We start from the raw sequence: 13,857 nt of genomic DNA, 5'->3' as shown, positions 1-13,857 counted from the left end.
ATCAGGCCCCTATCTGTAGGTGTTCCTGAAAGTTTTATTTTTGACCCTTTTACATTCTCTCTAATCTTTCGCCTGGTAAAAGATGGTGATGGCCCATGCCAGGGTAGTTGAGGTGTCAGAGAAAAGAAGGGGGTGTATAGGAGAGATGTTGCAAGGGTAAAATTGACCGTACTTGGTAACAGATTAGATTTGGGGAGTGAAAGAGAGTGAGGAGTTGAGGATGACACCTAGGTTGTGAGCCTGAGTAACTGGGAGTATGATGGTACCCTTGACACTAATTGGGAAGTTAGGAAGAAGGGAGGGTTTGGGGAGAAAGATTATTAGGTCATTTTGGGTCATGTTAAGTATAAGATGTCTACAGGACATCCAGTTTGGGATATCTAATAAGCAAGTGGATATGCGAGAATGGGGATCTGGAGAAAGTTTAAGGCCAGATCATTAAATTTGAGAATCATCAGGATAGAAATGATAGCTGCAATTAAAAAGGAAAAAAAACACCTTCTACTACAAATGCATAGTCAACCCTTTTACAATAAATGTATAGTCAATGCTTCTCATCTTGGGGATGAGGGAGGGAAGGGAAGGTGGGAGAAAAAAATTTGCAACTAAAAATCCTGTGAAAACAAATGTTGAAAAGTATCCTTATATGTAACTGGAAAATAATAAAATACTTAAAAAAAAGAACTGGAAATCAAAGGAATGCCCATCAATTGGGGGATGGCTAAACAAACTGGTATATGATGGTGATGGAATATTATTGTGCGATAAGAAATGACAAGCAGGATGATTTCAGAAAGACCTGGAAAGACTTGTACGAACTGATGTATAGTGAAGTAAGCAGAAGCAAGAGAACGTTGTACACAGAGACAGCAATATTGTTTGATGAAGAACTGTGAGTGACTTAACTATTCTCAACAATACAATGATCCAAGACAATCCCAAAAGACTGCTGATGAAACATACTATCGCCCTCCAAAGAAAGAACTGGTATTGATGGAACACAGACTGAAGCAGGCTATTTTTCACTTTCTTTCATTTTTTTCCTTCAAGTTTTCTTATACAAAATGACAAATATGGTAATGTTTTACATAAACATACATGTATGACCCATATCTGATTGCATACCACCTCAGGGAGGGGGAAGGAAAGGGAAGAAAGGATAAAAATTGGAACTCAAAACTATAAATAAAAATGTTTGTTACTTTTAAAATAAATAAATAAATGTATAGTCAAGCAAAACATGTCCAGAAATATATCTCATTCCATAGCTTAAGTCTATCACCTCTCTATCAGGAGATGGGTAGCATACTTTTTCATCCAACCTCTTCATTCTACAGATAAAGAAACTGAGTTCCAAAGAGATTAAGTGATTTGCTCAATGTCATATAGTTAGTAAATGAGATTTGAATCAAGATTCTTTGACTCCAAATCCAGCACTCTTTCTGATGTCCAGTACTGCTTCTACCCTTCTCACTGGGATTATTTATGACCACAATTCCCAAACCATGTATAGATATTCCACAGTGCATTTTGCTGGAAACTGAACAATGTCTATCTCTGCTTTTATGAAAATCTTTTTTTTGGGGGGGGGGCGGTGAGGCAATTGGGGTTAAGTGACTTGCCCAGGGTCACACAGCTGGTAAGTGTTAAGTGTCTGAGGCCAGATTTGAATTCAGGTTCTCCTGACTCCAGGGCCAGTGCTCTATCTGACCCTAGCTGACCCTTTTTCTTTTTTTTTTTTCTTTAATGAAAATCTTAATGAAAACCTCTTCCATATTTGGAAAATAAATTAATATGGACCTTTAAAATTTCAGTTCATTCCTTTATATCTTACTAGAAACGCATTTTGATAAAAGAGCATTCATTTAAGTACTATAAAAAAGATATCTCTTTTGCCAAACTTGGTTCATATCCTGAAAACATACAATAATAATTTACTTTCATGAATCTGTGATTTCACTGATATGAGATCAGTATGAATTGTAGTCTCAGTCATGCTTTCTTACTTATCCTTTGTCATTCTAGTCCTTGCACAGTATCCTTTTATAAATTCTCTATAGATGATCAGCCCAATGTAACAGAAGCCTTCTGATTTCTGTTACCAGGCTATACATCATATTCATTCATCTTACATGATCAGCTCACATCTTTTTCTAGTTGTACATCTTTGCTGATATTTTTTATGGTGCTTCCCTATAACAAAATAACTATTCTTAATTTGTTGCAATCTAGTTAGACCCGCCATATGACTTTCCATTGTCCTACTGTTTGATAAACCCAAAGACTCCAGTTTCTGGGATAGGAACTCAGTATTTGAAAAAAACTGCTGGGAAAACTGGAAGACAGTATGGCAGAAACTAGGAATAGACCAACATCTTACACCACATACCAAAATAAGGTCAAAATGGGTACAAGATTTAGACATAAAGGGTGATACCATAGATAAATTAGGAAAGGAGGGAGTAGTTTACCTCTCAGATCTTTGGAGAGGAAAACAATTTATGTCTAAACAAGAGATAGAGAATATTATGAAATGCAAGATGGATGACTTTGATTACATTAAATTAAAAAGGTTTTGTACAAACAGAAGCAATGCAGCCAAAATTAGAAGGGAGGCAGAAATCTGGGAAGCAATTTTTACAGCCGGTATTTCTGATAAAGGCCTCATTTCTAAAATATATAAGGGAAAAATAAAATATTTAGGGAACTAAATACAATTTATAAGAATGTAAGTTATTACCCAATTGAGAAATGGTCAAAAGATATGAACAGGCAATTTTCTGATGAAGAAATTAAAGCTGTCTATTACCACATGAAAAAATGCTCTAAATCACTATTGATTAGAGAAATGCAAATTAAAACAACTCTGAGGTACCACCTCACTCCTATCAGATTGGTTAATATGACAAAAAAGGTAAATAATAAATGTTGGAGAAGCTGTGGAAAAATTGGAACACTAATGCATTGCTGGTGGAGCTGTGAACTGATCCAACCATTTTGGAGAGCAATTTGGAACTATGCCCAAAGACCTATGGGACTGTTTATAACCTTTGACCCAGTGGTACCACTACTAGGTCTGTATCTCAAAGAAGATCATAGAGGAGGGAAAAGGACCCACATGTACAAAAATATTTATAGCAGCTTTCTTTGTGGTGGCAAAGAATTGGAAATCGAGGGAATGCCCATTAATTGGGGAATGGCTAAACAAGTTGTGATATATGAATGTAATGGAATACTATTGTTCTGTAAGAAACGATGAGCAGGAGTAGTTCAAAAAAACCTGGAAGGACTTACGTGAACTGATGCTGACTGAGAGGAGCAGAACCAGAACATTGTACATAGTAACAGCAACATTGTGTGATGAACAGTGGTGATAGACTTGGCCCTTCTCAGCAGTGCAGTGATCCAAAACAATTTCAAAGAACTCATGATAGAATATGTTCCCCACATCCAGAAAAAAAGAACTGTGGACTTTGAATGCAGATTGAACCATGCTGTTTCTGTTTTTGGACTGTTGGGTTTTTTCCTTCTTTTTTGAAATTTTTCCCTTGTGTTCTGATTCTTCTTTCACAATATGACTAATGCAGAAATATGTTTAATGTGATTGTACATATATAAACTATATCTGAATAAAACCAAGGTGGGCCTTTGTGTCAGGGATCAGATTGAGATTAAAAATTTCTAGGCATTTTCTCAAATGTGAATCAGCTGGTCCTAGCTCAATATTAGCTTCATTGGCTGATAAGGGCATATGTACGAATGGACAAAGCATAATGGGCTGCCTCTGCAACTATATGTCGTAATCTGAGCAATATATATTCTTCATCCACTTGGATTTTTGTGTTGATTGATAACCAGTTTCTTTTGAGTGGCTCTTCTTGGTAGTCTTCTTGGATTCCGTGTAATCAGTACAGCGTCTCCCCAAAAAAGAAACGTTTGGAGGATTCCATTTATAAGTAATCTGGCTTCCATTTGGATTTTACCTAGATATCGTCTGATAATCTTTGAAGAACATGTCTCTGTTTTATGCCTGCTTGATACTGATGATCCAGTTGAACCAAGTTTTTCTGTGGCTGCTAGTATAGGAAATTTTGTATGATTTAATTCATGCACAAGAGGCACCTTGTTAGAGAATATTTAAAACCACATTTTACTCTACCAAATCACATTTTTTTTTAAAAAAGCAACAAACAGTAAACACAGTGGAGGATCTTGTAGTCATCATTTCTTTCTATGTTATGTGACGCTGAAGATGTGACCTGCTACAGAAAACCTTTTGCAAAAGGATACCCTCAATAGTTTATAAGAATAAACTATTCTTTAAAGATTTTACAGAGATGAGAAAGTAGGCATACCACTTTCTGGATAACAATATAGCTAGTGATCTTTCCCATTCTTTTAGAATTTTCCCCTTTGAGTTACCTTGAAAATTGATCCCTAATATATCACTTCTGACAGTAATCTCTTCTGTATGTATTTGGTTAGATCCAATCTTGATTTCATTTTCTTCAGTATCATTTTTACTTGGTCACAGAGCATACCGTGTATTGAAGTGTTAATAGTAATCCCATGATCAGACTATGGGAAAGCAGATTACTGACCTGTGGTCCCATATTAGGTAAGGATGCTTAGGAACATTTATGGGAAGATATGGACAGGAATAGTACAGGCTAAGAAACTATGGTAAATGGCTTATCTTCAGCACTGTTGGAAGGAATGTCCACATCAGTAAGAGCATGGATTTCTCTCACAGGGTTGTTACGAGGAAAGTACTTTGTGAATTTTAAAGTTAAGTCATAAAGTAAATCATTCTCACTATAATTTTTGTGCTGGGTTTGGTTTTTGGGTTTGGTTTTTTGGTGCTTATTTCCTTCATGAGTACTTTTAGGTGAGATGACCAACTATCCCATGAAAAGATATTTCTTGTTGCTTTTAGATATATGATGAAACCAGCTCTAGCTAATTTTATTTTTACCTCTCCAAAGTTGCAACTTATTTGTGCGACTTTTATAAGAGTGCCTATTAAAGGGAGTTTAGTTTCTTCCAATAAATAGCTTAAGAATCACACAATTAGGGGCAGCTAGGTGGCGCAGTGGATAAAGCACCGGCCCTGGATTCAGGAGTACCTGAGTTCAAATCTGGCCTCAGACACTTGACACTTACTAGCTGTGTGACCCTGGGCAAGTCACTTAACCCCCATTGCCCTGCAAAAAGACCAAAAAAAAAAAAAAGAATCACACAATTTTTAGATCCTTTATCAATATTTTAGATTGTCATTAGTCTAAATGTGATTCTTAACATCTTTTTCTACTGCTTTGCTACATCATTGCATGTATAAAAGATATAGCATAGGATTGAGAGCTAGTTTGTATTTTTATTTCATTTCTTACCGGAGCCCAAGAATTTATTATTTAATAACCACCCTCCTGCTAATGAGCCTTTTGATGGCCTGGCTGGTCCGCATACATGAGACATACATAGTCTTCTTTTTAGTTTGGTTGAGTATGCAAACGCTTGTGCTTTGTTCACGTAGAGGTGTCATCACTGTTGTTACCTTCTCCTTTTCCTCCCCCCCCAATTAAAAAAAAAATCACAAGAAGTTATAGGGGCAGCTAGGTGGCACAGTGGATAGAGCACCAGCCCTGGATTCAGGAGGACCTGAGTTCAAATTTGACCTCAGACACTTACCATTTACTAGCTGTGTGACCCTGGGCAAGTCACTTAACCCCAATTGCCTCACCAAAAAAAAAAAAGAAGAAGTTATAAATGTCTCACCCCACAAGTAAGTTGCATTATGATTTATTTATTTATTTCCATATCTATTTTAGACTGATCAGAAGAAAGAAGCAGTTGCTCCTGTACAGGAAGAATCTGACCTTGAAAAAAAGAGGAGAGAAGCAGAAGCATTGTTGCAGAGCATGGGGCTGACACCGGAATCTCCTCTGGGTGAGAATGGAAACATGTCCCTACATCCCAGATAGTGTATTTAGCTTAGTTAAAAGTGGAGCTGGCAAGAGAACGAATGGGTTTGGGTTTTGGGATACATTTTCCTTGTGTCTGTCTCTTAGGAGCATTCATCTTATGCACCATTTATTTGGAATTGTCTTCATGTATTCAAACGTATCCAACACATGCATATCTGGGCAAGTGTTCAAAGTATTGCAGACTTAATTCTATCATCATAAACTGACTCACTAGTTCATTATGCTGACTCTTCTAGTTAAATTAGGCTAAGTGACTGTTGCATCAAAATGCCTGAGATTTTGCCTGTCTGAAAGCTAAAGGAGGGGTCTCATGGGTTGATTTTCTGACAGTGCTGATACTCAAGAGAATAGAAGTAAAGAGAAGATGTTTAAAGCTTCACTCCACTGCCCTGGCTGATAAGGGGAGATTATACAGAGCTTGCATCCCTTGGGATAATGATTTCATTGGTCTGTTTGTCCTTTTTCTGGATTGTTCAAAGCTGTAATAGAACTAAGCAATAAAAATTCTGAAATGGTAGGAAGTGTACCTGAGAAAAACTCAGTCACATTATCGTGGAAAAAGCATTTTTAAAGTATTTTTTATTGTATTGTGCTGGTCCAGAAGTGTATCAGCTAATTGGTTATGCTATAGAATAATTTAGACATGGGGCTCCAACTCTCTAAAGGCTTACACTTTTTTGTCTTGGATTTGGAGTAACTCCAATAATGACATTTTCAGCGGGTCTAGTTGTCCTTAAAATCTTCATCTCTGGCTAGTTGCCCTTGATTCCCTTAGTTGCCTAAAAGTGGCTCTCACAATAATGTCAGTGTTTAGTCATTTACATGATTGATTAGAACTGATGAATCTTAAAAACTAATAGGGAAAATGAGTTTCAGATACTGACCTCTTGATATAATGTAGTCCCCAGGCTCCATACTATAGGTACATCCTATTGCCAAGTCAGGATGATAAAGAAATCCTTATGGTGTTCTTTGGAAGCTAGCTTATAGCCAAGAACAGAATCCGTTTGCTTAAGGTAACTAATTCCCCACTGTGTTAGGAAAATGCCTATGCTGAGCCTAAAAAAATTATTTACAGATTATAGAGAAGATTTATAGAATGTTTTGGCCAAGTCAAACAGGGGTGAGGAACTTCTGGCCTGTGGGTTGGATCTGGCCTATACCTTGGCTTGATTTCACATGGCCAGTGAAGAAGATAGCAAGGACTGAGGAATCTGTGTAAGCCTGTAGCTGCAAAAATGCAATATGTCTTTAAAGATATTGAGGTGATATCCCAAAAGGCCTCAGGATTGGGTGTTACCATATGAAAAAACTGTCTCTCTGTCTTTTGTATGTGTTTTACATACAAATTGTATGTTTTTCAATGTCTCCATAGTTTCTTTAGCTTTCTTTTTCATTGAATGTTATAGTTCTTTTGTATCATCTGTTAAAATGTTAATAGATTGGAGCATGAAATAGGACAGGATAGATAGGAAACTAGCCTCAGAGTCAGAAAGACTTGGGTTTAAGAGTTGCCTCTGGGGACAGCTAGATGGTGCAGTGGTTAAAGCACTGGCCCTGGATTCAGGAGTACCTGAGTTCAAATCCAGCCTCAGATACTTGACACTTACTAGCTGTGTGACCCTGGGCAAGTCACTTAACCCCCATTGCCTGCAAAAAAATTTTTAAAAATTAAAAAATAAGACTTGCTTCTGTTATACACAGTCCTGAGCAAGTCACTTAACTTTGTAGTGTCCCAAGCAACTCTTTAAGACAATACATTTCGGAAGTTGCTTATCTGTATTAGTATTTTTTCCCCACTGGAAGTTTCCTGCTCCAGTGAAATCATAGGTCTGTCTCTCCCTCTCTCACCCCCACTTTTTAAAAATAATAATAAAGTTAGTATATTTCAACTCTACTTTGGGTGAGACAGAATAGTTTCAGAACTTTTGTTAGGCTTACCAAATGTGAATTTCTATTTATCACTTTCTCCCAAAATATGTATGTGTTATGCAGGTTGTCTCTATAGAATGGATGCTTCAGGAACTGTTTCATTTTTGTCTTTATACCTTCGGTGCCTTGCATACTACCTGGCACTTAATAAGTACTTAGGAAACACTTACTTGATTGATTAAGATCAAGGATGTGGGGACAATTTAAATATACTGTAGAGAATAAAGATTAATGTTTGTTCTAGATTCTTTTGAAATTTTTGGTAAGAAACAAAAGTATACTTTATGCTGAAGATAGAATCAAGTCTTAGAATAGAATGCAGTGACGCCTATTCATTCCAAGGCAGATTATCAAACTGTTAAAGGAGCATTATGAAGAATATGTCTTTGTAAATGCGTGTCTTCAGAATCCATCCAAGGGGCAGCTAGGTGGCGCAGTGGATAAAGCACTGGCCCTGGAGTCAGGAGGACCTGAGTTCAAATCCAGTCTTAGACACTTGACACTTACTAGCTGTGTGACCCTGGGCAAGTCACTTAACCCCAATTGCCTCACCAAAAAAACACAAAACAAAACAAAAAGAATCCATCCAAGCATGGTTTGGAGGCTTCCATACATATATGGACTATGGAGAGTCATTGCTGGTATCTTTCTTCCTACCCCCTTAAAGTGTATCTATATAACAACTTACGTTGCACGGTGTTTCTAGAGGCAGGGAGAGAGATTGCTGGTGATAGCTATTTTAGGTGCGTATGATCAGAGGATGATTTTATCCTTACTTTCTGGTGCCTAATGTGCTTGCACGTAGTAGACTGCATAAATGATTATTTAATTGAGTTTTCTATCCTCTCTGGGATTATACTGTGATAATATATTCATGGTATAAGAAATTCAGGTGACCATTTCATCTTTCTTTTTGGCCCTTACTGACAATTTTTTAAATAGCAGGAAGAGGTTCCTTCTGTGTGTCTCAGTGCTTTAGACACATGTAGGTTAATTATCCATTTTTTTCCTTTGGTAAGGAGCTCTATGGTCAACCCTTGATTTTTTTTTTTTAGGTATTCGTACAAAGACTTTATGCTTTATGTCTTCTAAATTGTGTATAATTAAGATGTTCTATGGCCTTTCATCTTTCAGAGTGCCTGGAATATTTGAGAAAATTAATTTTGTTTTAACATGGAGCTGGAAAAAAGAAACATGGAAAATGAATATATTAGTATCATCACCATAGTATTTGTCTTTCTGTATTATCTTTTTCTATCCAAAGTTGTTCAGATTTCTTTTGTGGGTATTGTCGTAAATGGGGAAGGATGGATTTGAATCCCAAGCCTTAGTTAAGTCATTTTACTAGTTTAAGGTCCTCAATAAATGGAGGAGAAATGCTGGCATATTTTGTGATGCATGATTATTTAAATAGATGATTATAGTCAGTAAAATTTTGAGAGTAAAGTGCTCATTTCTTTTTCCTAAATAGCCAATTTTTATGGAATTTTCTGTGATCTCATTACAATCCACAAAAGAAGATATAACGACAGTATATATGATATTTAATAAGGCCCTATTCTAACTTAAAATATACCCCTTAAACCATTTTGAGTCAATTAAATTATTAATCACTAAGTATATTTAATTATATATATTTACACATTCAGGTATCAAGAAGAGAGTGGGGAAGGTAGTGGCAGCCAAACCAAGTATTGAACCAAGAGATTTTTCTCTTCTCTTCACATTCAGGCACTGCAGTAGCCTGTGCAAATATACTAACAGAAACCCAGTCCCAGCTCCCAAGTTGCTCACAATGTAATGGAGGAATCAGTGTGCAAACAACTACGTGCCCACAAGATGTATGTAGTGTAAATGGGAGAGAATTTCAGAGGGAAGCCACTAACAGTGGGGAGAGGGAGAGGCCTCTTGCAGAAAGGAGAACTGGCTACATATTTTGGCACTAGGTTATATTATTATTTATGAATTGTTTGAAAGGGCAAATTTTTTCCCTAATGATACATTTAGGAAATTTTTAGAGGACTATTTTTTTTATGGCTATGCCTCCTATTGACCAAGACTAATTTTTTTATTTTTTGCTCAAATTCTCATTACTTAATGTTTTGTGGGATAGCTACTTAGCAATTATCCATTTTTCATCAGAGCAAGTTATTCTCTCACAAAGTATTCCTGAATAAGTAAGTCATGGATGGCCACATTATCTTTGAAATTTTTCAACTGTGATTAAGCAAGCAGATTCTGAAACACCTCCCCCTCATGAATGTAAGAAAATCTTAATTTATGTAGTGACATTCAAAAAGATATAACAACTTTTAGTTAAAGAACTATTTGGTTTTTTTTAACAAGTATACTTAAGCCTTCTTCTCATTATCTAGACCTACGGGCTTAATTATTTCTTCTGTAAATGTTCCTAACCACTGTTATGTTTGCTGGACACTATAAATGGTTACAAAGGAAATAGAAGATTGGAAGATTGTGTCCCTGCCCAAGGGGCTTAAAATTTAAATGGAGGGAGGGAATAAATGTGTGCATATAATACACTGGTCACAGTAACACATAAATTTACATAAAACTAGCCTTAGTTGTTGAGAAATATAAGGAGTGTTAGAGCACTGAATAGTTAGAAATATGGAGATGGAAGACCTCTTATCTTTATTTTTTACAGCACATTTTACAGCCTTTCTCCAAGGCTGTGGACCTTAGAGAAAATCAAATAGAACATTTTTGTCATCATCAAAATCTTTGTTATAGAACGTTGTTTCATACTTTTCAAGCATGATACTTCTCAAGCATAAAGACCCCTTCTTAACAAAAACACTTTAGGGTACCTACTGAACAAATATTTATACAGTTCATTCGTGTGAATTGAGCTTATCCATGATGACTAAAATCTACTATGAATTTCAGTGCCAAGTGACCAGAAAGATCCCAAATTGCCTATAGTCACTCTACAAACACCAAGGCATACTCATCCCACAGTTGGGAGCCCCTGCTACAGAATTTTAATATATCCATGGCCAAATTTTGATGAGTTTACTGAAATGTTGATAAGCCTAACCTGGAGAAGCTTCATTGAAGAATTAATGTTTTGCTGAGTTGTGAAGAAAGGGAGAAACATGGGATATTTAGTGAGAGTAGATGATGAGTGATAGTTTAGAGACAAGAAAAGCTATCTATCCCCACTTTCCTTCTTTTGGAACTTAGAGGGTAACTGTAATTGACACATCCATTGGATTCAACTTTAATTTTGACCCAGGAAGAGTCTAAGAACTGTTACTTTTCATTTTCTTTACTATTCCTTCACAAGCTAACAGGCAGCTATGTTCTTTTTATGCCTAAAAGGTTTAGGACTGAAGTTGGACTAATGTTAAGGAAACAAGCATTTATAGATCACTTGCTATGTGTCAGGCACTGTGCTAAATGCTGGGGATACAAATAAAGAAAAAACAGATCTTGCTCTCAAGGAGCCCACCATCTAATGGGAGAGACAGCATGCAAACAGCTAATACAAATGGACTATAGAGGATAAACTGGAGATAATCAACAGAGGGAAGATACTAGTATTAAAGGGGTTGGAAAGGCTTCATGTAGAAGGTGGGATTTTAGCTGGGACTTCAAGGAAGAGACCAGGAAGAAAAGATGAGGGAGTGTGTGAAAAGACCCCCCCACTTGGTGGGCCGACTTTTGGTTACCTTTAATACCTCTAGTTCTTAGCTCAAAAGGTAAGTATTAATGGTATTCTGTCCCTGCTATACCAGTAAGACTGGACACTCCTGGACCATCAATTGAGAATAAAATTCTCTTTTATCTAATTAGCCCATTTATCTTCCTAAAATTCAAATATATTCTCTATATGTCCAAAAATTAAAGCTCCTATATATTTTCAGCAAGGGCTTATTAAAATCTGGAAATACAGTGATGATAGCAGCTTTTGCATCTGATTTTTTTTTCTGGTTAGACAGCTGATCTGCTACTCTTACTGCTAGCTCTGTAGAATTCTCCTTTTTTATGTAAAATTTCTTCTTTGCATAGCTGTGCTGTTGAATATTCATTATTTCAATAGTGGAAGTGGACTTAATTTAAGCTCCAAGGACCACTATGGGAACTCAGAGTGATCTTCCTTTCCATTAACTATATTTGAGTATTTCAGCAGAGAGGTAGTAATCATAATATATCCTTTTAGATAGTAAACTTTGGTTACCAAATAGTAAGATCTTCCTAATTCATTATTTAAGGGAGGTGGGATTTTTAGTTACCTTTCAAATTTGATATTTCTATCTGGAAGCCCAAATTAGTGATTTTTTTTTTGGCCTAATTTTTTTGTAGTCATTGATGAGTGAAACACTGTACATTTATTAAAAGAGAATGTCTTAGTCATTGCAAAGAATTAAACAAGTAAAAAAAATTCATATCTTGTCTTTAAAAATGTTCCCTGTAAATTTTAAAGTAGCTCTAGAGCTGATTCTCCTTTAGAAATCTAAGGTACATATTTTAAAAATTGTACCTTGAATGTTAAAAACCAAAAGACTGTTCCTTGAAAGAAAAAGTAATTGTTTATTGTTTTGACCAGGCCAGGTCATTGGAAGAACTCACAAATTTCAATGAGTAATAAAGGGTTAGAAATGCACCCTGAGTGAACTTATATAGCCTGATGTGACCCTTTTCCATTTCAGACAACATTAACTCCTTTGGAGCTAGTCTGGGTTTCTTTCTTTTTATCCAGCACCTTGCACAGTGCTATAGTGTTATTTACACCCCAGTGATATTTGAAGTCCTCTAGTCCAGTAGCTGGTTTGCTGGGCTAATTACAGGCATTTGGGGAAATGTTTTGTGCTTCATACCCAAGATAGTAGACTATATATTTTACATCCTCAAACTCTTGATTCAGCAATTTAAAATTCATACTTTATTATTCCTAGATATTATAGTTCTGGAAGAAATGTTCAAACAGTATTTCTCTGGTTAATTCACTTATAGCTTTTAAAAAAAGATGTTTTTATTTGAAGGGAATATTACAGTGAAATAACCATTTAATATAAAGTCAATTTAAAATATGTTAATATTGCATATTGAAATATTATCTGAAAGATGTTTGATCTCTGGGACCGTCATGGTGTAATTTAACCAGAAGATGGCAGCGATGATCCTCCTGCGCTACCTGCAATAATAATTGTGTAGTTTTACTTGGAATGTGTACATCCAACTGGTATTTTATAATGTGGCACTAAAAACTTCTATCTTATGGGATACATTTTTGCTCTTTTTGCTTTACCTACTGTGAAAAATGTACATTCCTCTATAAGAAGGGATTAAGACTATTTTGGGTGTCTATATCTTTGTATACTTCAGTTATTAATCTGAATACTGGGGTAAGGAAGTTAATTTCAGTCTTGCCTTCTTTAAGTTGCATGCTGTCATTTTTTTGTTATGCATCACTTTTAAAAGGCATGTTGCTTTATAGCTTGTTTGCATTTTTTACCCAAATTGCTGGAAATTAATGGACCCTTTAAAGGAGACATTCATTCCTTTGTTCATAGAATGACTTCTCTAAATTTTTCTACTTTTAAAGGAAAAAGAATTGAAGTTGATTTTAATATGAATCTTTGTGTTTAAAATTATTAGGTATAATTGACTTTGACTTAGAATTGTTATAAAACTTATGTGAAACTTTATAATCTAGAATTACTTCAAGTTGAAATTTTGGAAGTAATTGTTAATATTAACTACTCTGTGATTTTAAAATTATAATATTAGCATAGAAGGAATGGTCTCCTTTGAAAGCTAGTGCTAATGTTTAGTGGTGGCTCAGATCAGAATGCACTTCCATAGTTGTCTTTAGGTTTTGTTGGTTGGGTTTTTTTGTTTTGTTTTGTTTTTAATATCAAGCCCAAATGCATTATGTCAAAGGAATTGCATGAATGTCCAGCATGCATTGTTAACT

General features: G+C 35.7%; 1 protein-coding gene across 9 annotated transcripts in view; it reads left to right on the top strand.

The window, feature by feature from the left end:
* DYNC1I2 (dynein cytoplasmic 1 intermediate chain 2) overlaps positions 1-13,857 on the top strand; it is a 67,872-nt gene that overhangs the window by 16,793 nt on the left and 37,222 nt on the right. For all 9 annotated transcript variants that reach the window (XM_043994602.1, XM_043994601.1, XM_043994600.1 and 6 more), the window contains one exon: positions 5,829-5,946. In XM_043994602.1, the coding sequence (XP_043850537.1) occupies positions 5,829-5,946 (118 nt within the window). The remainder of the gene's footprint in view (positions 1-5,828; positions 5,947-13,857) is intronic.

Source organism: Dromiciops gliroides, chromosome 3, assembly GCF_019393635.1.
Source record: "Dromiciops gliroides isolate mDroGli1 chromosome 3, mDroGli1.pri, whole genome shotgun sequence".
NCBI lineage: Eukaryota > Metazoa > Chordata > Mammalia > Microbiotheria > Microbiotheriidae > Dromiciops > Dromiciops gliroides.
The sequence above is the reverse complement of the archived record's forward strand: the minus strand, read 5'-3'. Positions and strand labels throughout refer to the sequence as shown.